The sequence below is a fragment of the Bos indicus x Bos taurus genome, chromosome 29 (assembly GCF_003369695.1).
Source record: "Bos indicus x Bos taurus breed Angus x Brahman F1 hybrid chromosome 29, Bos_hybrid_MaternalHap_v2.0, whole genome shotgun sequence".
Lineage (NCBI taxonomy): Eukaryota > Metazoa > Chordata > Mammalia > Artiodactyla > Bovidae > Bos > Bos indicus x Bos taurus.
The window spans coordinates 21,772,549-21,799,642 of record NC_040104.1 but is presented as its reverse complement, the minus strand read 5'-3'; the positions used below and the strand labels follow the sequence as shown (position 1 = coordinate 21,799,642).

The 27,094-nt window shown below is 51.6% G+C and overlaps 1 protein-coding gene across 1 annotated transcript; it reads left to right on the top strand.

Moving 5' to 3' along the window:
• The first annotated feature begins 13,802 nt into the window (after positions 1–13,802).
• On the top strand, positions 13,803–25,716 carry VSIG10L2 (V-set and immunoglobulin domain containing 10 like 2). The gene is made up of 12 exons (XM_027532500.1): positions 13,803–14,433; positions 16,024–16,371; positions 16,614–16,889; positions 18,884–19,159; positions 19,711–19,959; positions 20,685–20,945; positions 22,520–22,810; positions 23,447–23,743; positions 24,410–24,532; positions 25,017–25,041; positions 25,141–25,193; positions 25,331–25,716. Exons 1-12 carry the CDS (start codon positions 14,352–14,354, stop codon positions 25,426–25,428), a joined length of 2,379 nt encoding a protein of 792 aa, XP_027388301.1. The 5' UTR covers positions 13,803–14,351; the 3' UTR covers positions 25,429–25,716.
• Positions 25,717–27,094: the final 1,378 nt, after the last annotated feature.

Below are 27,094 nucleotides of genomic sequence, written 5' to 3'. Positions count from 1 at the left end.
TTAAACCTTGAGAAAGAAGGAATACCTGTCATTAGTAACAACATGGATGAACCTGGAGAACATTATGCTAAGTAAAATAAACCAGACAGAAAAAGAAATAAGAAAAGATCCCTTTTGATAAATGCAGCGGCTGAGAGGTTGTGGTTTCCATCCTGCAGCAGATCTGGCGTTGGACTGCAGGCCTGTCTGAATCCTTGTTCTCTGCCCTTCCCTGCATCAGTATTGCCCAGACTTCAACCACTCTTTGTTTTCACCTTCTTTGCCAATCTTCACATGACATAGATGTATAAATATATCCTTAAATCAATTTATTTTTACTTAAAAATATAACTAGGTAGGACCTACCTGGTGATTCAGTGGTAAAGAATCTGACTGCCAACGCAGGAGACACAGGTGTAATCTCTGATCCAGGAAGATCCCACATGCCTCGGAGCAACAAATCCTGTAATAACTATTGAGCCTGAGCTCTAGAACCTGGGACCCGCAACTACTGAGCCCACGAGCCTCAGCTACTGAAGCCCACATGCCCTAGAGTCCGTGCTCCGCAGCAAGAGGAGCCACTGCGATGAGAAGCTGAGCACCACAACTAGAACGTAGGGCCTGCTCCCTGAAACTAGAGAAAAAGCCTGTCCAGTGACAAAGACCCTGAACAGCCAATAAATAAATAAATAAATAAATAAAAGTTATTAAAAATATAGCTAGTTTGACATGCTGGTTGTATTTTTCTAACACTCATTAACGTACAAATAACTTTAAGATAATAATCATCATCCGTGCATCACCTTACAAGCAGCTCAGAGTGCTCCCATGGTTCCAGAGCCGTGGTTCTCAGTGTGGTCCCCAGGTTGGCAGCATCAGCACCGCCTGAGAATTTCTTAGAAATCTTAATTCTCAGGTCCTACCACAGACCTCCTGCATCACAGACTCGTGGGTGGGGCTCAGGAAGGTCTTTTTTCACACCCTCCAGGTGATTCTGATGCTGCTAAAGTTCAGGAACTGTTGCAGGAAGGGGGACCCCTTCCAGGGCCCGAAACCAGACTTTTGTCTAACACTCGGAAATGAATTGTCCGAGGAGACACATGTGCTGACAAAGCAAGAGATTTTATTGGGAAAGGGCACCCGGGTGGAGAACAGTAGGGCAAGGGAACCCAGGAGAACTGCTCTGTCAAGTGGCTTGCAGTCTCGGATTTTATGGTGATGGGATTAGCTTCCGGGTTGTCCTTAGCCAATCATTCTGACTCAGAGTCCTTCCTGGTGGTGCACGTCTTGTTCAGCTAAGATGAATTCCAGAGAGGATTCTGGGAGGTGGTTGGACAGGCGGGGACTCCTTTTGACCTTTCCCGAACTCTTCTGGTTGGTGGAGGCTTATCAGTTCCCTATTCCTTACCAGGACCTCCTGTCATAAAACAGCTCATGCAAATGGTTACTATGGTGCCTGGCCAGGGTGGGCGATTTCAATCAGTGTGCTTCCCTTAAGAGAACCATTGCACTGGAGTGTTGGACCCCTCAGGAATGTCCTGGTTGAGTCCCCTTTGCCCCCTGGATCCTCATGGTGTCCCCAGGACCACAGAGCATAGGAAAGCCCTGGGTGAAGCACCATATAGATGTTAACTCATTAGTTAGGAAAGACAGGAAGTGGGGTATGAAAGAACATCTGCGTCAAGGAAAACACCTTACCTTGAAACTTATACGTAAGGATACAAAGAGCCAATGCTGGCTCACTTCCCAGTGCCCGCTCGGGTCAGAACTCAGAAGTGATCGGGAACTCCCGGCAAAGCAGCTAGCTCCCCATTGCTTAGAGTTCTGTCCAACAGAACTCTCTGCATTGATGGAAATGTTCACTATCCACTGTAGGCTGGGAGACAGTTCTCCATGGGTCTCGCATTTCTGCATATTTGAAAGCAGAGGCACTGAATGCCTTTTTTTCTGGACACTTTTCAAGGGCATTTATATAGCCAACAGCTTTGGAAGGAAAAGGTAGTGTCTTCCTCCAGAGCAAAGGACTTCGTGCATCCTGCCTGTTGGAAAAGATCCAGGTCTCCTAAACTCAGAGTTCTGGTCCTATACTGTGACCCAATGCATGTCCATATAAGCAGGTATCTCCGGCCCTCTTCACATTGCCCTGTGGGAACTGGAACTCAGGAAACCAGAGAAAGAAAATGCTGATACTCTGACTGCTGATACTGCTATAAATAATAAAGTCCTTATCTCAAATCCTGAATTCTCATGTCTTCTGCTGGCATCCACGGAACTGGCAGATTAACTTCCTAGCTTGCAACTAGGGCAAGAGGTGAGATTCCTTAAATTTCTTGACACATTGTATGACACGTGGCTATTAAAAGCTGGAAATGTTTCTAGTGTGACTAAAAAACTAAATTTTAGTTTAAAATTTTTCCTAGTTTTATTAGATATAATTGAGAATATAATTGTATATATTTAAAGTATAGAAGGTGATGATTCGATCCATTGTGAAATGATTGCCACAATCAAGTTAATTAACATATATTTATTTAACTCACATAGCTGGGGCTTCCCAGATGGCACTAGTGGTAAAGAATCCACCTGCCAGTACAGGAGAGGTAGGAGACTCAGGTTCAATCTGTGGGTCAGGGAGATCCTCTGGAGAAGGAAATGGCAGCCTACTTTAGTATTCTTGCCTGGGAAATCCCAAGGACAGAGGAGCATAGTGGGCTAAGTGCATGGGGTTGCAAAGAGTTGGACACAACTGAACACAGAGTCACATGAGGCCAGGGACTACCTTACTGGGCCATATTGCTTAGAATGTTCAAGCATCAACTGGCGTGGCCATTGGTCAAGGATACTATTGAGAGAGTTTCTGCATTGAGAGTAAGTTGAGACTTAGCTGATCTCTAAGTTAAAGTCAACATTTAAAACATTAAGATCATGGCATCCGGTCCTATCATTTCATGGCAAATAGATGGGGAAACAATGGAAACAGTGACAGACTTTATTTTCTTGAGTTTCAAAATCACTGCAGATGGTGACTGCAGCCATGAAATTAAAAGTTGCTTGCTCCTTGGGAGAAAAGCTATGACCAACCTAGACAGCATGTTAAAAAGCAGAGACATTACTTTGCCAACAAAGGTCCATCTAGCCAAAGCTATGGTTTTTCCAGTAGTCATGTATGGATGTGAGAGTTGGACCATAAAGAAAGCTGAGTGGCGAAGAATTGATGCTTTTGAACTGTGGTCCTGGAGAAGACTCTTGAGAGTTCCCTGCACTGCAAGGAGATCCAACCAGTCTATCCTAAAGGAAATTAGTCCTGAATTTTCATTGGAAGAACTGATGCTGAAGGTGAAACTCCAATACTTTGGTCACCTGATGTGCAGAACTGACTCACTAGAAAAGACCCTGATGCTGGGAAAATTGAAGGCAGGAGGAGAAGGGACGACAGAGGATGAGATGCTTGGATGGCATCACTGACTCAATGAACATGAGTTTGAGCAAGCTCCAGGAGCTGGTGATGGACAGGGAAGCCTGGTGTGCTGCAGTCCATGGGGTCGCAAAGAGTTGGACACGACTGAGCAACTGCACTGAACTTACTGAAGTTATTTTCAGTATTTGAGTTTCCACACTTTTGGGAAGAGTTGAACAGTGAAGAGATATCTTTTCTTTTTTAAAAAATTATATTCAGGGGTGTTTCATGTTACAGGTGAGAGATGAGAGGAAAGAGAAATTGGGCTGAGTTTAGAGCCTGGAGATGGGGAGATGGTCCTCCTGTAGGATATCTCTTGGAGAGGCTTGGAGGCTAGAGGGAGCTTCCCTGGTGGCTCAGATGGTAAAGAATCTGCCTGCAATGCAGGAGACCCGGATTTGATCCCGGGGTCAGGAAGATCCCCTGGAGAAGAAAATGGCAACCCATTACAGTACTCTTGCCTAGGAAATTCTGTGGACAGAAGAGCCTGGCAGGCTATAGTTCATCGGGTTACAAGAGTGGGACACGACTTAGCAACTAACCTTACCACCATGACACCTTAAACTTGGAGGCTAGAGAGACAGAAAATATCGCTGGAGAAAATGAGCAGGCCAGGGGCCCTTAAAGAATTTTCTCAGCTCAGCCTCCCCTTCCCCTGATCCTGAGAACACCTACATCTGCTCCAGGCTGGCTGAAGACTCCTCAGGGCCCTTCTCAGCTCCCCAGGTTCCTGCCCCTCTCACCTCCCAGCTCAGAACAATCTCCCCTTTGACTGGGGCTCAGGCTCTGCTGACAGGTCAGGTCATATGTACCTAATCAGGAGGAGCCAGGGCCTGAAGGATGATAAACGGGGCTTCTCCTTCAATAAAGTTTGTGCAGAATATTGGAAACAGCTGTGCCAGGTAGTGCCAGAGTCTGTGGGGACCTGGAGGGGGAGGGATGAGATGGGGGAGCACCAGGGCAGAAGTCTAAAGGGTGCTTTGCCACCCAAAGGCTGACAGAGCTAGTGAGCTTAATCCAAGGCTAGTCTAGAATCCTGGGCTTTGAGGAGAAGAGAGAATGCCCTGGAATCAGAGGACATGGGTCATGGCCAAGCAGATCTTGACTACCTGACAGACATTTATTTGCAATCATTACTATTTATTTCATAAATATCACACCAACTTCTCTGCAAGTTGCTTTTCTCACCTAACCTCACGAAAGAAAGAGAGAAAGAAAGTGAAGTCACTCAGTCGTGTCCGACTTTTTGCGACCCCATGGACCGCAGCCTACTAGGCTCCTCAGTCCATGGAATTTTCCAGGCAAGAGTACTGGAGTGGGTTTCCATTTCCTTCTCCAGGGGATTTTCCCAACCCAGGGATTGAACCCAGGTCTCCCACACTGCACGCAGACACTTTACTGTCTGAGCCACCAGGGAAGCCTAATGAAAATGCTTCTAATTTATTTTTTCTTATATTGTGGTAAAATAGCTTCCCAGGTGGCTCAGTGGTAAAGAGCCCACCTGCCAATGCAGGAGGTGCATGTGGGATTCCTGCGTCTGGAAGGTCCCCTGGAGAAGGAAGTGGCAACTCACTCTGGTATCCTTGCCTGGAGAATCCCATGGACAGAGGAGCCTGGTGGGCTACAATGCATGGGGTCGCAAAGAGTCGGCACGACAGAACACACACACACACATATAACACAACATTTATCATCTCAACCGTTTTTAAGTGTAACTTTCAGTAATGTTAAAGTATTCACATTGCTGAACATCCAACCTCTAGAACTTTTTCATCTTGCAAAACTGAACTTCCATACCCCTTAAACAAGTCCCCATGCCGCCTCTACCCCAGCCATGGACAACCACCATCCTTTCTGCTTCTATAAGTTTGACCATTAGAGATGTATCTAAACTGGAATCACACAGTGTTTGTCTTTGCGCAATTTATTATTTTGAATAGCTGCATAATGTTATAGTACTGGCGTGGTGGGAAAACCTAACACAAAAAAAATGTTATAAAGAATTTTTTGTATCCATAACCTTGTGTACTGGAGTTTGTCAGGGTTTTATCCTACTCCCCTGTAGGATAAACTCCAGAAATGACATGACTATTAAAGAGATGCGTATTTTTAATTTTTATATATGTTACCAGATCACTTTCTCCAAAGTCCAGGGTAATTCACATACCTGCCAGCTGTATCGGAGAAGGCAATGGCACCCCACTCCAGTACTCTTGCCTGGAAAATCCCATGGATGGAGGAGCCTGGAAGGCTGCAGTCCATGGGGCCGCTGAGGGTTGGACACGATTGAGCGACCACTTTCACTTTTCACTTTCATGCATTGGAGAAGGAAATGGCAACCCGATCCAGTGTTCTTTCCTGGAGAATCCCAGGGACGGGGGAGCCTGGTGGGCTGCTGTCTCTGGGGTCGCACAGAGTCGGACACGACTGAAGCGACTTAGCAGCAGCAGCCAGCTGTATTTGAGCGTGCATCTCTCCCACGTCTTCACCAGCCCTAGCTATCATCATTCAAGTTTTGCTATTCTAATAAATGAAAAGTGATGTCACGTCTTAAAATTTGCATCTCCTTGGCTATTAGTGAGATTGAGCATCTTCCCATAAATGTACTGACCATTTGTTTTGTCTGTTTTCAACTAGGTCTTTTCTCCTTCTTATTGTGTATAAGAGCTCTTTGTGTATCATAGATGTTAACTCTTTACTGGTGGTAATTGAAATATTTGCTCCAGTATATAATTTGTCTTTTGATTTTGTATATGTTACCTTTTATTCTTCCAAAATTTAAACATTTAAAATTTTCCTCTATAGCTTCTGGACTTTCTGCTTTGTTTAGAAAAATCTCCTCAAACCCTAGATTGTATAAATATTCTCCTAATTTTTTCCTCATTAAATTGTTTTAAATATTTAAATTGTTTTAAATATTTCCTTGTGAAATTGTTTAAATATAAAAACCAATATTTAAATTGTTTTCAATGTTTAAATTTAAATATATTTAAATCTTTCATCTATTTGAAACTTGGTTTTAATAACTCATGGGGTAGAGAGCTTAACCTTGTTTTGTTTTTTCAGCCAGCCAGCCAGTTGTGTCTATACAATTTATTAAATAAACTATCCTTTTTCCCCACTGGTTTGAAATACCACCTTTATTCTTATACTATAGTCCATATGTTCTGGGTTATATTTCCTGACTGGTTTCTATTTCCATCCCCTGGATCTATTTATCTTGTCTTTTACCTTTAATGTATGATTTGATCACAGTGATTTATAGTTCGTTTTCTTAAGGCCACTTTTACCTAAATACTTCTTCACTGATGTTGTTTTCATCTCGAACATTATACAAATTCCTTCCAGCTGTCAGAGCCTGTGAATGTCAGTAACTCTTCAAGACAAGCCAGAGTCCATCCAGGGAAGGCTGCCCACGTGCCCTTTCAGGAACCAAGCAAGACGGAGGCCAGACAGTGATATTAGATGCTGCTGCTGCTGCTAAGTCGCTTCAGTCGTGTCTGACTCTGGGCGACCCCATAGACGGCAGCCCACCAGGCTCCCCCCATGTCCCTGGGATTCTCCAGGCAAGAACACTGGAGTGGGTTGCCATTTCCTTCTCCAATGCATGAAAGTGAAAAGTGAAAGGGAAGTCCTCAGTTGTGTCTGACTCTTAGCGACCCCACGGACTGCAGCCCACCAGGCTCCTCTATCCATGGGATTTGCCAGGCAAGAGTACTGGAGTGGGGTGCCATTGCCTTCTCCAGATATTAGATTAGTACCGACTATATGCTCAGCATCACTTAGCACTCTGCCTGGCCTTATTAAAAGTGCTTAGTAAAAGCCAGGCATAATTACCAATTTAACATTTATTGAGTGCCAATTATAAGGCTGGGCCCTGCACTTTGTGTAAGAGATTCAAAGAAGTAAAGATCTGGACACTGCTCTTTTTCTTCTCTTGTTTATTTATTTATTTGGCTGTGCTGGGTCTTCTTTGCAGCACGTGGGATCTTCAGTCTGCATTGAGACATTTGGATCTTTAGTTGCAGCATGTGAATTCAGCTGTGGTATGTGGGATCCAGTCCCGTGACCAGGGATCAAATCCCAGGCCCCTGCATTGGGAGTGTAGAGTCTTAGCCACTGGACTACCAAGGAAGTCCCTACTCTAAGGGTTTCACGTCTTAGGTCCAGACCCATCCTCTGTCCACTGCTTTGTGATGCTGACCTTGGGCCCTGTGAACCCCATTTCTGCTTTGCTAGCTGTTTCTTCCTGATTTCCCAGTAGGAGCCGCTAAAGGGAAGCTACGGGATGGACAAAGAAGGGTGGGCATCTCCTTGCGCCTGTGTGTTCCCTACACGCCTCACTCCGTACTTCTCCACCCCAGCGGCAGCAGGCCCACCCTGAAGCAGCGGCTGAATGCAGTTTGCAGTTTTTCCAACACTGACAGCTTCATCATCCACCACCCACTCCCACACGCCTGCCCCAGAGCACCAGCACCAGCTGGCAGGTGCCTCTTCCTGAGGTCTGGGCACAAGCCCAGGAAGCGAAGACCCCTTCACTTCCTGCTCAGAGCCTCCTCCTCAGGGGTCTGAGGCCCAGGCTCTGGGTCCCCCTCCTTGCCATGTTGAAGGTTCGGTGATTCCAGCCTCTTCCTTTGTTTTCCCAGCCCCTGCCGTTGCCGGCTCCATGACACCCAAGCATGCTCTTGTGTTACCTAATTAGCAACTTTATACCCAGTTACCAATTCTTTATAGTCAATTCTCTTTTTCAACTGACTGATGTGGTTTCTGTCTCCTGCCTGGACCCCGACTGACACAGGTAATGAAGAATTAAAGTTTTCAGAAGGCTGGGGATCTGCTTCTCTTGGCCGCCCTGCAGAGCACTCCCCCCTCCTCCATTCCCAGAATTATTTGGCTGCCAGTTGCCAAGGAGACGGCTGACAATCTCCAGTTGCCAAGCCTCCCCCTGGAGCTCTACAGAGACATTCTGGAAACTCCCTTCTCCTTCCAGCTCCCCAGCCAGGGAACTTGGAGAATTGAGCCAGGTTGGGGAGCAGGGGATTGGGAGGGGGTGGCGGGGAGCACGCTAGGCCTGAAGATGAAGAGAGAGGCAAGAGCTTTCCTTGAGCCCTGACTTTCTCTGCTGACCTTGGTGCCTGGCTCCTCAACAGCCCTGTCCAGACAGATGCTCACTGGGTCCAGCCAAGACTGAATTCTCCAACCAGGCCCTCAGTCACGGAAAGCTGTCTCAGCACTCCAGGCATGATAGAAGCCCCAGCACCAGCTGGGGCAGGGAAGGGCCTGGAACCTCTCTTAGAGAGGACCGTCTACTGGAGCAGCATTCAATATGCTCTCAGATCTGGTGTCCAGGCCCAGGCTCCAGACTATTTCATAATAGCAATAACAGCAACACTGATGATAACAATAGCAGGCAGGTGGGTGTGAATCTCATTCCACAAACTTACGTGTGCAAGAGTATCTGTTCCTTTATTTCACTAAAATCAGATAAAGTGGATTCCATATTGGAGTCCTTGCCCCTCCCAGGGGTTGCCTGAGTTACCAAAAACAGAGAAGCTTCGAACCTCGGGTTCCTTGTGGTTGCTGCTGATTTTGTAGCCTGAGCCTCTGGGGGCCTCTCCACTTCTCCGTCCCCAGCAGTCATGGCCCTGAACTTGATCCTTTTCCAGGGACCCAGGGACCTGTGACCTATCCTCAACTCAGGAAAATCTCCCCCTCTCCACTCTACCTCCAAATGCTTTTTCCTTTCTCCTACTCATCACTTCCACTGAGAATACCTACCATGACTTCAATGAATTTGGGCTTCACAAAAATAGGGAAATGCTAACTTTTTTGTAGGGCTTCCTTGGTGGCTCAATGGTAAAGAATATGCCTGCCAATGCAGGAGATGCAGGTTCTATCCCTGGATTGGGAAGATCCCCTGGAGAAGGAAATGGCAACTCACTCTTGGGCAATCCCATGGACAGAGGAGCATGGTAGGCTACAGTCCATGGGGTTACAGAAAGTCAGATTCGACTTAGCTGAACAACAACTTTGGTATTAAGCAGGTTTTGCATCTGCCCTGTAAAAACCCCTGAAGCAATGTGGAACTAAAGACTTGGCTGAAGATGCTTCATCGATTTTATTTTCACGTAGGGTTTTTTTTTTTTTCTCTCTCTCTCAATAGCGCGTGCATGCTCAGTTTTTAAGTCATGTCTGACTCTTTGCAACCCCAAGGACTGTAGCCCTCCAGGCTCCCTTGTCCATGGGATTTTCCAGGTAAGAATACTGGGGTGGGTTGCCGTTTCCTTCTTCAGGATTCTTCATAGTAGTTGTATTTAATACTTTCCCCAGCAGTTCAGCGGTAAAGACCCTTCAATGCAGGAGATGCAGGAGACATGGGTTCGATCCCTGGGTCAGGAAGATCCCCTGGAGGAGGGCATGCAACCCACCCCAGTGTTTTTACCTGGAGAATCCCATGGATAGAGGAGCCTGGAGGGCTATAGTCCATAGGGTCGCAAAGAGTCGGACACAACTGAAGCAACTTAGCACTCACACATGCATATAAAACCTTCTTCTTGACTCTCCTTCCCATCCCTCATCCAACCCCTCTAGGTTCACGAAGGTATTTTAGAGATACCATTACATCTCATCCCTGAATGTCTTAGTATTCACTAAAAGACAAACAGAACATTGTCTTATATAAACACACAACTATTATCACACATAACAAAACCAACAGTTTTTCCAAGAGCAGCCTCCTTTTATAGGGGAAAACTGAGACTTGGAGTAAGTGACTTGTTTGCTGTCGCCCGGCTGGTGGATGACGGAGCCAGGATCTTAACGCTGAGCTGACTCCAAGGTCTGCCCTGGCCTCACGCCCCGATCTGTACAGTGGTTTTTATGCTTTTTACAGTCCTCTCCTCCTTCACCACACTCTTACAACAACCCCCAGAAGCAGCTGGTGGGCATGACAACCACATTGTTAATCCATCAGGAAATGGAGGCCAGGAGAAACGGGTGTGCTGCGCACCGCAGCCCAGGAAGGGACCACTGAGAGTGGTGAGGAGAGGGAAGGAGGGCTTGTGCCCAGGCAGAGCCAGCAGAGACCCCAGGCCCCGAGGAGCCTCTGCCCTCAGGGTCACACCTCGGCCTCTGCCTCCCCTCCCTTCCTTCTTGCTCTGTGGTTCTCCCTCTCTTCACCCCTCCACCTAGGCCTTGTTCATTTCCTCTCCGGCCTCCAAGGAGCAGTTTACAAAGTGACTAAGCGGTGACCCCTGCTGGACCCTCTGTCCCTCCGCCCCCCCCCCCCACCCCCCCGCCCCTCCTCTCAGCCATGAACTCAGCGGGAGCCGTGTGGACCGCAAAGCCTCTGGCCCATTTCCTCTCCAGCCCTCGGCTCATCTCCCACAGGGGTCCCCAGGGCCTACAGTTGGCCTCCAACAAAGCCCACGTGAACACACATGGAAAAGCCGTTTATTTCTAGGAGCATCTGCTTTCTCTGCTCCAGCCCAGCTGTCCCCATCCTTCCATACTCTGCTCCTTCCGAGCGAGGCCTGGGGCTCCAGCATCAGATTCAAGATGGTCGTGACAAGCTGGCAAGCTGGCTTAAAACCATAGCACAGAATGAGGGGCCTACAAGTTGACTCAGAGAAGCAGAGATGTGAGGGAAAGACAGGAAGAGGCTGGCATGAGAGTCCCTTGGCCCCAAAGTTGAACAAGTGTCACAGTCTGGTGTGATGCTGCCCACAGCAATGCAGAGGTTCCTGGAAAGTGAGGCAGTGGCCAGAAACCTGGAGAGTGGCTGCAGCCACACCGCTCCCTCGTCCAGAGCTTGGGGAGCACCATGCAGCTGCTGTGTCCACTCAGCATGCTGAGTTCCATCCAGCCTTGCTCGTGAGCCTGGGTGTGGGGCCCATAAAGCAGCGGAATTCAACACACCCTGGTACATGGTGGCCGGGAAGTCAGTGTTTACTAGATGGATAAACAGTGGCAGATTTTATTTTCTTGGGCTGCAGAATCACTGCTGATGGTGACTTGTAGCCATCAAATTAAAAGATGCTTGCTCCTTGAAAAAAAAAGCTTTGATAAACCTAGACAGTGTATTAAAAAGCAGAGACATCATTTTGCTGACAAAGCTATGGTTTTCCCAGTAGTCGTGTATGGATGTGAGAGGTAGACCGTAAGCAAGGCTGAGCACAGAAGAATTGATGATTTTGAACTGGAGAAGATTCTTGAGAGTCCCTTGGACTGCAAGATCAAACCAGTCAATTCTAAAAGGAAATCAACCCTAAATATTCACTGGAAGAACTGATGCTGAAGCTCCAATACTTTGGCCACCTGATGCAAAGAGCCAACTCATTGGAAAAGAACCTGATGCTGGGAAAGATTGAGGGAAGGAGGAGAAGGGAGTAACAGAGCATAAGATGGTTGGATAGCATCACCAACTCAATGGACTTGAGTTTGAGCAAACTCTGGGAGATAGCAAAGGACAGGGAAGCCTGGCGTGCTGTAGCCCACAGGATCACTAACAGTCAGACACGACTGAGCGACTGAATAACAAGAGATGGATAAGCAAAACCCTAACAGTACAACACTGAGAGAGATAGTGATCTTCTTGCTAGGGAGAAGAAACTTAGCAGTTCCGTGGACCCCTAGCCAGCCCAGAGGGGACGGAGCCCGGGGTGGGTGGGGACAAACTGAAGAAGGCCCAGAGGTAGGGAGCCAGGTGGGAAATGAAGGCATGGGAGACGGGGGAAGTGGAGAGAATTCGAGCTCACTGGTGAAATGCAGGCAGCAATGCTGTTTCCTGGCGGGCTGAGAACACCCGGCACACCCAGCACAGACCTGTCAATGGACAGGAACTCTGATTACCACTCAGGTGGAGAAGAGGAGGGCCGGATATGCTGTTGCAAATATTGAATGCCTTTCATTTGAAAGTGGAGAAGGAAATGGCAACCCACTCCAGTATTCTTGCCTGGAGAATCTCAGGGATGGAGGAGCCTGGTGGGCTGCCGTCCTTGGGGTCGCACAGAGTCGGACATGACTGAAGCAACTTAGCAGCAGCAGCAGCATTTGAAAGAGGAATTCGAATAGTTTCACAATGTTTCATTGGAAGAACTCAACCCCAAGGACAGATGTGTCAGGAAAGCAGATTCCGGTTCAACCCAGACACAAAGAGGGCAAGAAAGAGACATTGACTGGACATGCACTGTGGGACGGGGGTTTACCAGATGCTGGATGTGTGTGTGTGTGTGTGTGTGTGTGTGTGTGTGTGTGTGTGTTGAGGGGGTGGTTTGGGAAAGATTCAAGTGCGTTTTGTATACTGGGCACTTCATTTCTGTTAGTTTTACATCAGCTCCCCCTCAGATCCTCAGGCATTAGATCCCAGAGGTTGGGGACGCCTACTTTAAGGGGTTCTGATTTACCCTGTCTGGATTCTCATGTTTTCTCTGGATACAGGGGGTGCCAGCCACCCTGGGGTGGATGGCAAGCCCAGATCCCTATTCTCTGCTCCCCAAAGAATGGCTAATGGACATTCTAATGCTCCCCCAGTTAGGATGAAGGCATCAGAAGGGAAGGGCCATAGAGCCAACAGGGGACGGCAAACAGAGGACAGCAGCCTATCTGCCCCACCTATCCCCACTACACGGGACCCCAATCCCCAGGAACCATCTGCCATTCTACTCAAAGCTGAGTTAGGAACGAATGGAGCCTAAAGACCCTGTGGAAGACAGGGAAGAACATTGGCTATGGGTTGAGTGAAGGACAGGGGTCTTTCCACTGTCCTACGGCCACTGAGAAGCCGAGAGTACCACAGCCAACATCCCTGGGCCCAGCGATGCCCTGCCTGGCATCAGCTCTGACAGCCCCTGTCCTGGCTGAGCCCCAAGGAACCTAACACCTGACACCCAAGCTCATCTCACTGGGGTCCAGGAATCTCACCCTCCCCCAAACCCTGCCATCAGATAATGGAAAACTCTGACCTTATGTCAGGTTGTCATAAGAGACAGCTATAGCAGCAGGACGTGCTGAGAACAAGAGAGGGGAGAGAGAGCTGGGATTCAGAGAGGCCAGCCCAGCAAGCTGGTGTCCATTCCATTTCCAGGGCCCTGACTTTGCAGGCCAGATCTGGCCAGGAGCTTGAATGTTAGTGCACCGACTATGTGCACCATTCACACTTGTGTGTGTATAAATTGTATCAAGCATATATACAAAACTAATATACAGCTTGATGTACTGTAACTCCTACCTGAGACAAGAAATAGGACATTACAAGCACCCAAGAAGCCCCCCAGACGCTAGTGTAAGTTTTTCGTTTATAGTCACAATAATCTTTACAAGAAAGGAGGTATTATTATCCCCGTTTATCTGTGAAGAAACTAACACTCAGAAAGGCTCAGAAATATCCTAAAATTTTTCGGTTGATCAGTCAAACCTGAACTCTGGAGTGTGTTTGACTCCAGGGCTCCTGCCAACACTCCACCAGCGTCTCTCCCTGAAACGTGAGGAAAACACGAGAGGCACAGACAACGTGAGCCTCCCGATCCCCGTGGTCTGGAGGGCTGCACGCAGGGGTCCCGCACTGGACGGGTGGTTGGACCTGGCGAAGTTGGGGCCTTTGCCACATCCATGCTCACACTCTCTGATTTCATATTACTGAAATCAAGTTTCAGGGACTGCGGGTCCTCCCCGGCCCGGTCTCGCCCTCCCCAACTCTGCATTATGGATGGAGTGAATCATCTGGTAAATAATTCACCTGTAATCAGGATGGTGAGGGTAACGGGAGATCCGGGGTGGGTGTGTCAGGAGGTGCCCCGGTTGGCAACCTGAGCCAGACTGCCCCCCAACCTTCCAGGGCTGGGCTTTGCTCTGGAGAGAGGGAGCCTGAGAGGCGGGCAGGAACCTCGGCAGGGCGGCCACGCAGGGAGATGGGGCCATGGTGGGTCAGGGGGCCCTGCTCAGCCCACTCGGCCTCCTGCTGCTGGCACCTCTCTGTCTTCTGCATCCAGGGGCCTCGGGTGAGTGATGCTCAGTCCGCCCTCCACAGGAGCCCACCCCTACTCACATCCCATTATTTCTTTCCCTTTCGTCCTCCTGATCCTCTTTTTGCCCTTGTGTAGCCGTTCAGTGAAGTCCATTAACTTCATCCACCTGCCAGACATCAGCCAGTGCGCACCGAATGACCTCTCGTGCCAGGGTGGGAAGGCAGGGCCGGAGCACCGAGAGTGCTCTGCTCTTCTGAACTTTGAAAAGCTGTAACAGCTTGTGCCGAGGGCCACTGTCGGGGTGTTAGCTTAGTGTGACACAGTCAGACCTGGGTTTCAGGACGTTCCTTCCAAAGCTGACAGATTTCAGGGAGCTGGAGGCAGTGGGGAGATGTTTGCAATAGTCCAGGTGGGAGATGCTCATAGCGTCCAAAGTAAGGTCCATGGGGTTGGAAAGAACCAGTTTCTGGATTAAATGCCTTTCTTCTTGACCAGCTGAACATCAGAATCTTGACTCTGATCCCGTCCCTCCAACTCCATGCCCGTCTCCTCCTCTTCTCTCTCTGGGGAAGCTGACAGCAATGGGGAGAATCTGAGGTCAGGGATTAGGCAGGGCTCCAACCCCAGCTCCGCCATGTACCGTGTGGTTTTAGACGAAGTGATTTCATGTTTCCGAGTCTGGGGAGGGTATGCCGTGGTTGTTATGGTGAAGATCAGTAGGTGATCAGCAGGGGAAGAGTTCAGGGCAGGCACGGTACGGGGGGTACTCAGTCAGCAGAAGCTTGTGTGCGGGAGCCCTGGGGCTCGGTCGTCCTCTGAGGCACTTATCTTTCCTAAGTTTGCTGAGGCTCCCTGCAGCATGCTGACCACAAGCGACAGAATAACAGGGGCCCAGGCAGGCGTGAGGGTGCCTGCTGGATCTGCCCCATCACTGCTGTCTACTGCCTGGTGGACCAGAAGCTCCATGAGGGCAGAGATGGAGGGCTCATTTGTCACGGTAGCCCATGCCTGGCCCCGTGCAGGCGCTCCAGATTAACAGCTGATGAATGAATGGGTGCTGGGTGGGCTGACGGCAGGCTGGGATCATCTTCCCTTTGCTGCAGTGGGTCTGGAATCCCCTGGAGTCTTTACGCAGATATCTCCAGAGCCTGAGTTACCAGTGGTCACATATACCTCCTGAGCCTCGGGGGTCATTGTCTGGCTGGTCATCAGATTGACTTCTGGATGGTTGTTAATAGTCAGATTCCTGGGCCCTGACACCCCTCTCCCCACTCGGGGATTCTGACTCAGTCTTCCGAGATAAGGCCCAGGAATCTACATTTTATCAAGCTTTCTGAAAGGCCTAATGGGAACCTCTGCTCCAATCCATTCCCCGATTTCAAGAAATCCCCTAACCCACCCACTTGTATAGCACAGCCAGACAGGAAGCTCTGTGGGCCCCTCAGAAACCATCTCTTGTCTTCCAAGTCCCTTCTGGACTTTGATAAGGCTTATGCTGCCTTATCAAACCCTGCCCAGCCGGCCCGCCCTGCAGACCTGCAGGTAACAGAGATTCTGGGCGAGGAACTGGAGCAGGAGACCTCAGACCAGCCCGGACAGTCTGCGTTGCCTCTCTGTCTCCAGGGCAGCCCCATCCAACCAAAGGAGCCCCCAGGGAGACCTCCTCCATCCAAGGAGTGCGAGGCGGCTCAGTGGAGCTGGACTGTGGCAGCCAGTCTGCCCCCCTGGTGGTCTTCTGGAGCTTCACTCCCCTGGGCTCGCTGATTCCCCAGCCTGTGGCCATCGCCAGTGGAGGGGAGTTCAAGGTGGAGGCCAGCGCCTCAGCTCTGGGGGCCGTGAGTCTGCGAAACAGCAGCCTGGTGCTGTGGGAGCTGCAGGAGGGGGCCCGAGGCCACTTCCTGTGCCAGGCCCTGCATGCGGCCAGCGGCCAGCTCCACGCCACCTACTCTTCCCTCGCTCTGGCCGTGCTGGGTGAGGGGCCTGGCCGGGCACCCCCGCAGGCTTGAGCTGCTGTGCGTGCTGCTTGGAGTCTATTTGCATGTGCCGCCCGTTGTGTTCTGCTGGGCTAGGGTTCTATGGGGCCCTCCTCCTGGGAGCAGGGACACCTGGGATTATGCGAAGGGACGCTCAGGGGCCTGCCAGCAAGTGCTGGGCCGCTGGGCACGGCCTGGGTCTGCGATAACAAACACAGGGCCTCTCCTTCCTCTGGCCAGTGCCTGTATCGAAGCCTCAGGTGCGGCTGAGTGACCCGTCCCCAGTGGAGGGGGCCTCCTTGGTGGCCACGTGTATAGTGCGGGAGGGCACGGAGCCCGTGACCTTCGTCTGGCAGCATCAGGCACCCCGAGGCCCTGCAGAGGCTCTCATGGGGGTCACAAAGCGTCTGATCCAGCTGGACCCCGTCAACCGGACCCACCTGGGCTGGTACACGTGCACTGCCCACAACGCCGTCAGCCAGCTGAGCAGTGATGGAGCCTTCCTGGACGTCATCTGTGAGTCACAGTGGCCGAGGGGAAGGGGTCAGGGCTGGCACCCACCTACCCGCCTGGGCTTGGCCTCCTGACACATCTCGGGACCCCCTAGGAGTACCCTAGCCCTCCAAGAGGCTCCAGCAGGCGGGAGTCAGGGCTTTGTACCCACTGGGGTCAAAGACGGCTCTAGTACAGGGCATGTTCACCTTGTTAAGGTCGAGGGCCCTGTTCCCAGGAAAATGTGCATACATTCAAGGTCAGTTTACCCTAACTTCAGGGGGGGGCTCAGAAATTCTGCTTTTGACCAATTGGACCCTGAATAAACAGGGAGGGAGTTTCAGTGAAAAGAGAGGGTGGCAATTTGATCCTAAGTCTGAGGCTGAGAGGTTGCAATTAGAAGTCAGAAACTTGTCTTGGAAGCACACACAGCAAACAAAGGATTAGAAAGATCTCCAAAACAAGTGAGGAAAGAAGCAGCAATCTGTACAAAAGTGGATCGAGGACAAAAATAGTTATTTCAGTAAAGAGAACACATGTAGCAACTTAACTTCTAAAAATTTTTTTCAAAAGATTTTTTTGAATTTAAAAATGAAATCAGGGGTTTGTGCGAAAGATGAAGACTAGGATAGTCTAGCGCTATACTGTCCAATAGGGTAGCCACTGTGTGACTGTGATTTCTTGGGATGTGGCTGAACCTGAGATGTGCTCTGAGTGTAAAGTGCACACTAGACTTTGAAGATTTAATCTAAAAATAAGTAAGTATATCTGTGCATATATATGGGCTTCCCCAGTGGCTCAGACAGTAAAAAATCTGCCTGCAATGCAGGAGACCTGGGTTTGATCCCTGGGTCAGGAAGATCCCCTGGAGAAGGGAATGGCAACCCACTCCAGTACTCTTGCCTGAGAAATCCCATGGAGAGAGGAGCCTTGCAGGCTACAATCCATAGGATTGCAAAGAGTCAGACATGACTGAGTGACTAACATACACACGTATCTATATATATACTTATATATACATACATATATATATATATTCATCAATAGTTTTTAAAAATGACTTTTGAATAAGTGTACATTATTTATTGATTTAGTTTTTAAAAATTTTGTCCATGCCACATGACATGCAGGATCTTAGTTCCCCAAGTGGGGATCAAACCCATGCCCCCTGCAGTGCACGCACAGAGTCTTAACCACTGGATGGCCAGGGAAGTCCCAATATTTTTTATGTTGATTGTGCATTGAAACTATAATATTCTTCATGTATGTGGTTCAACAAAATATTATTAAAATTGGTGTTTTTTTTCACTTGGTTGGGTTTGGTTATTTTTCCTTTCTAAGATTTGGAAAATTTAACACATGTGTGGCTCACATATACCTATTGGATAGCGCCGGTCTAGCACATTTAAGGAGCTAGGACTCTGCCTAAGGATGTCCACTAACGATGTGGCCTGTGGAAATTGTCAGCAGAGGAGCATGGGGGAGACAGGTGAGAAGTTCTTGGGAAGGAATTAGGAGCAGAATGAAACCAGCAGAGAATTCAGTCATTTCTGGGAATCAGGGAGAGAGAGGACCCAGGAGACAGGGGCAGTGAGGAGAGCTGGCTGCTAGGGTTATGCTCAGGGCATCTTCTCACCCAGTTTTTATCCCTTTCCAGTCTAAAAGGATCAACTGCCCCAGTTCCAAGAAACCCCTCAATCCCAGGCAGATGGGAAGGACTGGGCATCCTGCCTCTTTTCTGCCCAGCTGGGTCTTGCCCATCCCCTGACCCCAGTTCAACCACCAGTCCCTCAGGGGCTCCCCCAGCCCAAGGTGCTCACCTCCACCAAGCCTGGTCACCTACACTGGACTGTGAAGGCCCCTGCTCCTTGAGTTCCTGGGGGCCTTGCACAGTAGTCGACACAGCTGGTACATCATAGATACCCACTGGGTAGGGAGTGAACTCAGCGACGACTGTACGAGTGACTGAAGGTATGGTAAGTGACTGGGAGGTATGACAAGCCTTCCTTGCCCTCCAGATGGTCCAGACAATCCTGTGATCACCGTGGAGCCACTGGGCTTCACTGAGGAGGGATTTGGGGCCAGTGAGAGGGAAGAGGTGACCCTGAGCTGCCTGGCTGCATCCAACCCCCCCAGCCTCTACGTGTGGCTCCATGACCACACTCAGGTGCATGCCGGGCCCACCTACGTCATCGCCAGTGCCAGCCGTGCCCACACAGGTCTGTACACCTGCCTGGCCCACAACAGCCGCCTGGACACCCACACGCAGACCAGCGTCCAGCTCACCATCTACTGTGAGTGTGTGGGGAGGGGCCCCTTGCAACAGGAGTCCCCCGGACCTGTGCTCTAGCAGAGTCCAGGGGCCCTGGTGTGGATGTGGATTGGGAGGGAACACTTGGGAAACCAGATGGAGTTGCTAGGTGGTCAGAGCGGGTCTATAAAAGCCCTCCAAAGTGGGAAGGGGCGGGAAGACGGGATGACCATATGTAGACCCCTCCCCAGGGAATTGTTCTTTCACCCTGGGGACTGAACTGAGGCATAGAGAGGGTAAAGAGAAGGGCGCAAAGCAGAGAAAGGGAGACTTCCCAGGTGGGGGCCTAGGGGGCTCTGGGATTCCTCACGGACTCTGAATACCCACCCCTCTCCCAGCCTCTGCCCTTGGCCTGAGAACTATGCCTTTCCCTTATCAGCCCCTCACACAGATCACTCTTTCCCGGCTCACCAACTTCTCTCTACTTCCTCCACCCTTGACACCTCAGGCCTCCAAGCTCCCAGGTCGGTGGAGGGTGGAGGGGGGGTTGCGGTGCACTGCTCCAGCCCTGCCCTCACACGCTTCTCCACCCAGATCCCCCCAAGGCACAGCCCTCCTGTGCTGTTCTCCCTGCCCCTGGGGCACTGGCTTTGCTCTGCACCTGGCCTGGGGGGCTTCCAGCTGCCCAGCTGCAGTGGGCCGGACCCCAGGGAGCTGGCCCCACTGCGCTCAGCAACGTCACCTGGAGTTATGCAGCCACGCATCTTGCCAACGGCAGCGCCTTCACCTGCACCGGCAGGCACCCAGCTCTGGCTCTGCCCATGCTCTGCAGGATCACACTGTGTGAGTGGAGATGGTAGATGGCAGGGCATGCTAGTGCAGGCAGAGGAGTGGGCAGGGGGCCGGGGCCCAGGCCACTGGGGCCATGCAGTCGGAGAAGGGGCTGCAGACCACAGTCCCCCAGACCTGCTGCTTAATGGGGAGGTGGCAGCACGGCTCAGTCCCCACCTCCAGCTTTTCTCTCCTCTCCAGCCCCGGTCTCCACCCACACGGTGGCTTAAGTCTGGCTTAGAGCCCCGTGACACCCTTGTTACCATCTCCTAGCCCCCAGGGAAGACCTTATTTTTACTGGTCTATTCTCGCATGCTTGCATCATCCACAGGATCTTAAAGAGTTGGGCACGACTTAGTGACTGAACAGTGAACAATTATCGCATGCTGGCCTTGAGACTTGCCTTTTCTACGTTGGGAACTCCTTCCCATCTACCAAGGCCAAGTTCATATGTCGTCCTGTCTTCAGTCCTCTTCCCTGAAGACCCAGAGACTCTGTCTTTCTACCTATGCTCTAGCACACATCAGATTATATTGCACTCTGTTCCCACTGTTTCCCAGGCACATGGTCAGCCCTCAATAAATGTCAAATGAATGAATGAATGAATGAGTGAGTGAGTGACTGTGTACTCAGAGGCATGAGTGAGTGAAGCAATTAATGAAGAGTGAAGGGATGGGTAGGCCTTCCAGCCCTTTCTCCTCCTGTAGCGCCGTGCTGAGCCATGATTCCCTACCCAGGGGAACCGCTCTGGAGCCCCACTTGCTGGACCATGGCCACAATCAGAGACCAGTTCATCATGCTGAGCTGTGAGTGGCCCGGAGGCGAGCCCCCTGCTGTGCTGAGCTGGCTTGATGAGCAGGAGCAGCCTCTGGGCAGCAGCAGCTCCTCCCCGGCCGTCTACCTCCTGCAGGCCCAGGAAGACCTGGCTGGCAGAGAGTTCACGTGCCGGGGCACTCACCCACTCAGGGCCCCTGACCCCCTCTGCCAGCTACGGCTAGGTGAGTCAGAGCTAGAGGCTTGGTTCTGGGGCGGGATGGGAAGAGTGGCTCTCTGGAATTAGGGTGAGGGGCTCTGGGGGTTGGCGGCTGAGGAGAAATGCAGAGTAAGTCAAGACCCTGTGTCACCTCCCCTCCCAGGGCCTCAAGTTTTTTGATGCATAAAATCAGGGGGCTTGGTCTAGGTCTGTGTTGTCCAATAAAAATATAATGTGAGCCATAGATAGAATTTAACATTTTCTAGTAACCATGTTTTAAAAAAGTAAAAAGAAACAGTGAAACATTTTATTTAGCTTGATATACCCAACACACTGGGCTTCCCTGGTGGCTCAGACGGTAAAGAATCTGCCTGCAATGTGGGAGACCTGGGTTTGATGCCTGGGTCAGAAAGATCCCCTGGAGAAGGGAATGGAAACCCACTCCAGTGTTCTTGCCTGGAGAATCCCATGGACAGGGGAGTCTGGCAGGCTACAGTCCATCGGGTCCCAAAGATTTGGCACGACTGAGCGACTAACACAACCCAACACACTGATATACTAATTCCAACGTGTAATAATAAAATTATCAGTGACATTTACATTCTTCTTTCTTTTCATACTGCCTTCAAAATCTAATGTGTGTGTTTCCAGTGGCAGAACGTCTCAATGTGGACTGGCCACATTTCAACTGCTAAATTGTCACGTGTGGCCGGGGAGTGGGGGAGGGGGGCTGTTATTGGAACGCAAGGTCTAGACTTGGAGGGATGCTGTCGCCCTCGTTTTCATCAATTTGCACAAGGTGCCTAAGTGTCTTCTTGATTTGCATTAACGAATCAGGCACCAGAAGTCCTCCCCTGCTTCTCCTACTCCCTCTGTTTTTGGTCTGATTTCTTTCTCTGTCTTCATCAGGCCATGCCAGTCCTGCTTATCGCCAACTCATGAACAAAGAATTAAACATGAAGTAAAAATTTGAGAAAAGCGAACGGCATAGCCGTCACCCAGAACACTTGTCACAAAATGTTTCACGTCTTGGTCTGCAGAGGCCGAGTGACTAGCATGGTTTTCAGGGAGGTCCACCACTCAACATATTTCTTTCCCTTATTACTCAGCCTCAGGACTGGAAATTCCATCACAGGAGATTCATGCACACCTGAAACCCTGGGTCTTTAGGAGTTAGTCCATAAGAACAGCACCTGCTGTGGGCCCGGCCCTGTGCCTGGGGTGGAGGAGCTGTGGGCCTTTGGGGGGTGGGGATAGGAGGCCCTGGGCCAGGTGCTGGGAGGAGGCGGTTAATGCAGAGGTTAAGTAGGGCGGGGGCCCACCTGCAGGAGCTGCTCTGGGGTCGGGATGGAGAGAAGCATCATGAAACACAACTACTGTCAGTAAAACTTGGAGCAGGTGGTGCTGGGAACTCGGCATAAAATGAGAGACTGAAAGAGGGGGCAGACGGGGCCAAGGCAGGCTTCACTGTCAACTCTACAGCCCTCCCGTCTGCTTTCTCCCCTCCCCTCTCCCTCCACCACTGGCCAGCGCCTCCCCTCTGAGCATCCCCACCAGCACAGCGGGCACCTTCTCACCTTATCCTCTCTGTCCCTACAGAAGCCCCTCAACTGGGAGTGGCTGAGCCCCGGGTGTCAGTGCTGGAGGGGGAAGAGGCCTGGCTGGGATGTACCCTCCTGGGGGGCATGCCACCTGCCCAGCTCCTCTGGCTGGGACCTCAGCGACGGCAGGTGGAGCCAGGCACTTTGGGATTCACTCTGCACCCTGAGGGGACCCAGCTGCGCCTGAATGTCCAAGGTGCCGACCCAGTCCGCCACGGGGGCACCTACCAGTGCGTGGCCCAAAATGCCTTGGGCAACAGCAGTCGGAGCGTCCTGCTGGAGGTCCTGAGTGAGTGAGGGGTGGTGTGCACATGTGCGTGTGTGCGCAGAGGGAATGGGGAACCTCCAGCCACTGCTCTTTAGGTGGAAAGGCACACGGATTCTCTGCTTCAAACCTTGGATGCCTTATCTTTCTCAGGCACAGATGGACCCTCAAAAAACACAAACCCCACGTGAACGTGAATCGGATGCCCTCGAGTTCAGGCAAACAGAACTCCATGTAGTCAGAATAACTTCCTTTTCCTCCATTTATAAGGGGCTTCCCTGGTGGCTCAGACGGTAAAGAATCTGCCTGCAAAGCAGGAGACCTGGGTTTGATCCCTGGGTTGGGAAGATTCCCCTGGAGAAGGGAATGGCAACCCACTCCAGTATTCTTGCCTGGAGAATCCCATGGACAGACCATGGAGCCACGGAGTCGGACACAACTGAGCGATTAACACACACCTCCATTTACAGAGGAGGAAACTGAGGCCAGTGTGTAAGTCTAGGGTAACACAGACCAAAACTACACAGAAGTGGTCGAGGCTACAACCCCCGTCTCCGCATCCCCACACCACCAGCTGTATCTCAACGAAACCCTAATAAGCCCTGGAGCACACACATGCATGCATACACATGCCTGTATGTGTCCCCGCCTTCACCCCAGGATACCCCGCTCCCCCCAACGTCACCATCAGCCGCCTGACCTATGGGAGACGCCGGAGTGAGGTGCAGCTGCAGTGGACCGTCCGAGGCCCTGGCAATCTGACGGGCTTCCTGGTGCAGCGAAGGGCCGGCGTCCCAGGCCTGGGGGCAGGGGCTTGGGAGACCATGGCTGGTGACATCGAGCCGGAGAGCAGGGGCCGGCGGCTGGGGGGCTTGGACCCGGGGGTCCTCTACGCCTTCCGCGTCCTGGCTCTGAATCATCGTACGGCTGGCCATCCCTCTGAGGTGAAGACACCAGGTGCCTGGGCTTGCGTCGTGGAGAGACTTGCTTTTCTCCACTGAACCCACCCCAAGTCATTTTCTTCTCCGCAGGGCATGCGTTCCTTTGTTGTTTCCTCCTGAGCCCCTCCACCCCGAGTCTCTGTCCTCCCCTCCGCCCTCCCCATCTCAAGTAACCCCACTGCTGTCTTTCCGTCCCTCTCAGAGTCTCTGGAGGCCTGGGCCTAGCAGCGGGAACCATAGTCCAGTTCAGATCAGAAGAAATAGTGAACGGGAGGTGTAGTTGCTGGTAGTTAAATTAGGGTGAGGGCCCAGCTCTGCGCCTCAGTCTCACCTCCCGGGGCACAGGTGGGCTCTTGGCTTCCTGCTGTTCATTCTCCACCCTGGGTATTCCTTCCCTCCCGCCCCAGGCTGCCGAGATAACCAGACTACTGCCTGCTCTGCCAGATAGAGGGGGCTTGGCTGGGGACTCAACACCCCAGGAGCCCAGGCAGGCTGAGCACCCTCTCCTGGGGAGACACCTGGTCTCCCGATTCTCTAGGTCAAGGCTTGCTCTTGATCACAGCCCCCAACCCCCAGGTGGAGGGCCAACCGGAGGAGCAGGGCACGGCCTGCATGGTGCCCCAGAGCCACTGTTGCCGAGCTCAGCAGTGGCTCTAAACCTTCCCTGTACACCCTCTCCTAGCGGACCCTCCCTTCAGCGCCTATGCGGCAGTGCTGGGTGCGGCAGGCACAGGAATGGTGGTGGCGACAGTGGCCTCCCTGCTGGTGTTCCAGTATGCTGCCCGGCACCCGGACACCTTCCCCTGTGAGTGGGAGGCTCAAGGACTGGGCTGTTGACCCCAAGAGGCAGCCCCGTATTAGATAGGCTTCCCTGGTGGGTCGGATGGTAAAGAACCCACTTGCCAGTGCAGGAGATGCTAGAAACTCGGGTTTCATCCCTGGGTGGGGAAGATCCCCTGGAGGAGGAAATGGCAACCCACTCCAGTATTCTCGCCTGGAGAATCTCATGGACACAGGAGCCTGGTGGGCTATGGTCCACAGGGTTGCAAAGAGTTGGACACAACTGAGCAATTTAGCACACAATACGTAGACTCCCCTGGGCAGAATCTAGGCTGTTCCTTAGTTGTGCCCTCTTCCCAAAGCCAGAAGTCCATCAGGGCTCCAACCCTGAACCTTGGGGCATCTAGGGCACCCCCTTCCAGGTTCCTGAGCCTGGGGAGAGGAGGGTTATTCTTCCGGGACCTAGGCTGGTTGCTCAAGAAATGCACCTCTTCCTTTTCTTCCTTCAGGCCTTGGGTGCTTGCTCGTCCCCAGGTGCGTGTGGAAGCCCAATCACTCTGGAGGTCAGGATTTTCTTCTAACTGGACAGGAAGGCTGGGAAAGTATAACTTTACTCTCCTACTTCACCCTCAGGGAGCAAAGTCACCAAGATCAGGGCTCAAGGGGTGGCCCCGAGGCAACGCCAGGTAAGCCCAACTTTACCCCCAAACTGGGGAGAAGAGTCATGAGTCACCCATGGTAATCAGTCTCCCTTGTCCTCTGGGAGCAACCGGGGACACCCCCAGGCATCTCTCTTTCCTTTGCTTGTGACCATTCTCTGTAGGCACCGAACCATCCCCCACCACCCCAGGTTCAGATCCTGCACAAGAATCCACGGAGCCCCCGGTAAATGTCACCATCACAGTGACGGCCACACCATGAGGCCCCAAGCGAAGGTGCCGACAGGCTTAGGGGAGATGGTGGGGGGATGGGAACATCCCCTCGTCACATTGAATCTTAAAGACAAGGTAGCTAAGACCCTAACTACCCCTTCCCGTTGGATAAGCATCTTCTTACAACCAGCGGAAGGCTCAGCTGCAGGGCCTCTAATGACTTGGTTACGAAACCAGTCCTGGCCCAGCTCATGGCAGACGGAGGTGGAAAAACCAGGAAGACACATGACTGCGGAGAAGATCGCTGGCTGTCTGAGGGCAAGTGAGAACCACGGTGCTGGGAATGGTGTCTGGACCCATATGACCTAGCTTCCTGCCTCCAGCCTGAGTTCACGCACTGAACAATCTCTCAATAAATCACACATGATGCTCTCACTGGTGGAGGGTTATTCCACTTGCAGTTCCCACGGGGAGAAGCTGATCAGCTTCAGTCGGGACCCAGGTTTCCCTACTGGGAGGAAGCTAGGAGATGGGAAATGAGATAGGCATGTGTGTGTGTGCCCTTCATGCAACGGTAGCAAGAAATGTGCTCTTCTCCCATCTAAGTACTAACCAGGCCTGACCCTGCTTAGCTTCCAAGAGCAGATAAAATTCGGCGCCTTCAGGATGGTAGGGCCGTAGAGATGTGATCTTCTGGCTCTTTCCCAATCTCCAGCTTCTTCCCCCTCAAACACAAGCTGCACCAGGGCTGGTAGAGAGCCAGGTGCCCAGAGCCCTTGTCTCCCTTTCACCTCTCGTGCGGGCACAGCACAGAGCCTGCCGTGGCCAAAGGGCTCACAGTCGCTGGAGTCGAGAATCGGTGCCAACAAGACGGGACAGGGGTTCCTGCCACCAGGCTGGGGGAGCTGGCTGCCAGGGGCCTGGGGCTGGCCAAAGTCACACTCTGTCAGCCGCCGGTATGACTCACTGGCTCCGAGCGTGTGTGTCTGACATCTGGGTGAAGCACAAATGCGTGCTTGTTCCACTGCCTCCGCAGGGGACGCAGAGGAGAACAAACAGCCAGGCGGCCAAGGGATGGTCCTGCCAGGAATCGGGAGAGTGGCGCCTGAGAGGAAACGGAGCGCTGACAGAAACGGCGCGCTCGTTTCTCACGGACTCAGTCTCTACGAGAAGAGGGCTTTCGGGTTCCCTCAGAGCTCTCAGGACTGGGGCTGAGGGTCAAGGAAGGCCCGTTTAAATCTCCGGAACACGCCGTGACAGGCAGAAGTCCCTGGTGGCTTTCTGGTCGAAGCAGCCCAGACACTGGGTGTTTTTGTTTTTGGCTGTGCTGGATCTTGTTGTTTAGTTGCTAAGTTGTGTCTGACTCTTTGCGACCCCATAGACTGTAGCCCCCCAGGCTTCTCTGTCCATGGGATTTCCCAAGCAAAAATACTGGAGTGGGTTGCCATTTCCTTCTCCAGGGGCTCTTCCTGACCCAGGGATCGAACCCGTGTCTCCTGCATTGGCAGGCAGGTTCTTTACTCTCTGAGCCACCAGAAAAGCCACGTGGGAAGTGCCAGACCTTAGCTGTGGCACACAGGATCTAGTTCCCTGACCAGGGATTGAACCTGGTCCCCCGGAGCGTGGAGTCTTAACCACTGGACACCAGGGAAGTCCCACCCCAGACACTTTTTTTTTTAGGGCAGTAAAGCTAAGCTGCTTCTTAAGACTAAATT

Coding starts and splice junctions, on each gene's coding strand:
- VSIG10L2 (XM_027532500.1), top strand. CDS start 14,352: ATGGTGGGTCAGGGGGCCCTGCTCAGCCCACTCGGCCTCCTGCTGCTG. Junction 16,890..18,883: donor AGCCTTCCTGGACGTCATCT/GTGAGTCACAGT, acceptor CTTGCCCTCCAG/ATGGTCCAGACAATCCTGTG. Junction 23,744..24,409: donor CTCTGAGGTGAAGACACCAG/GTGCCTGGGCTT, acceptor ACCCTCTCCTAG/CGGACCCTCCCTTCAGCGCC.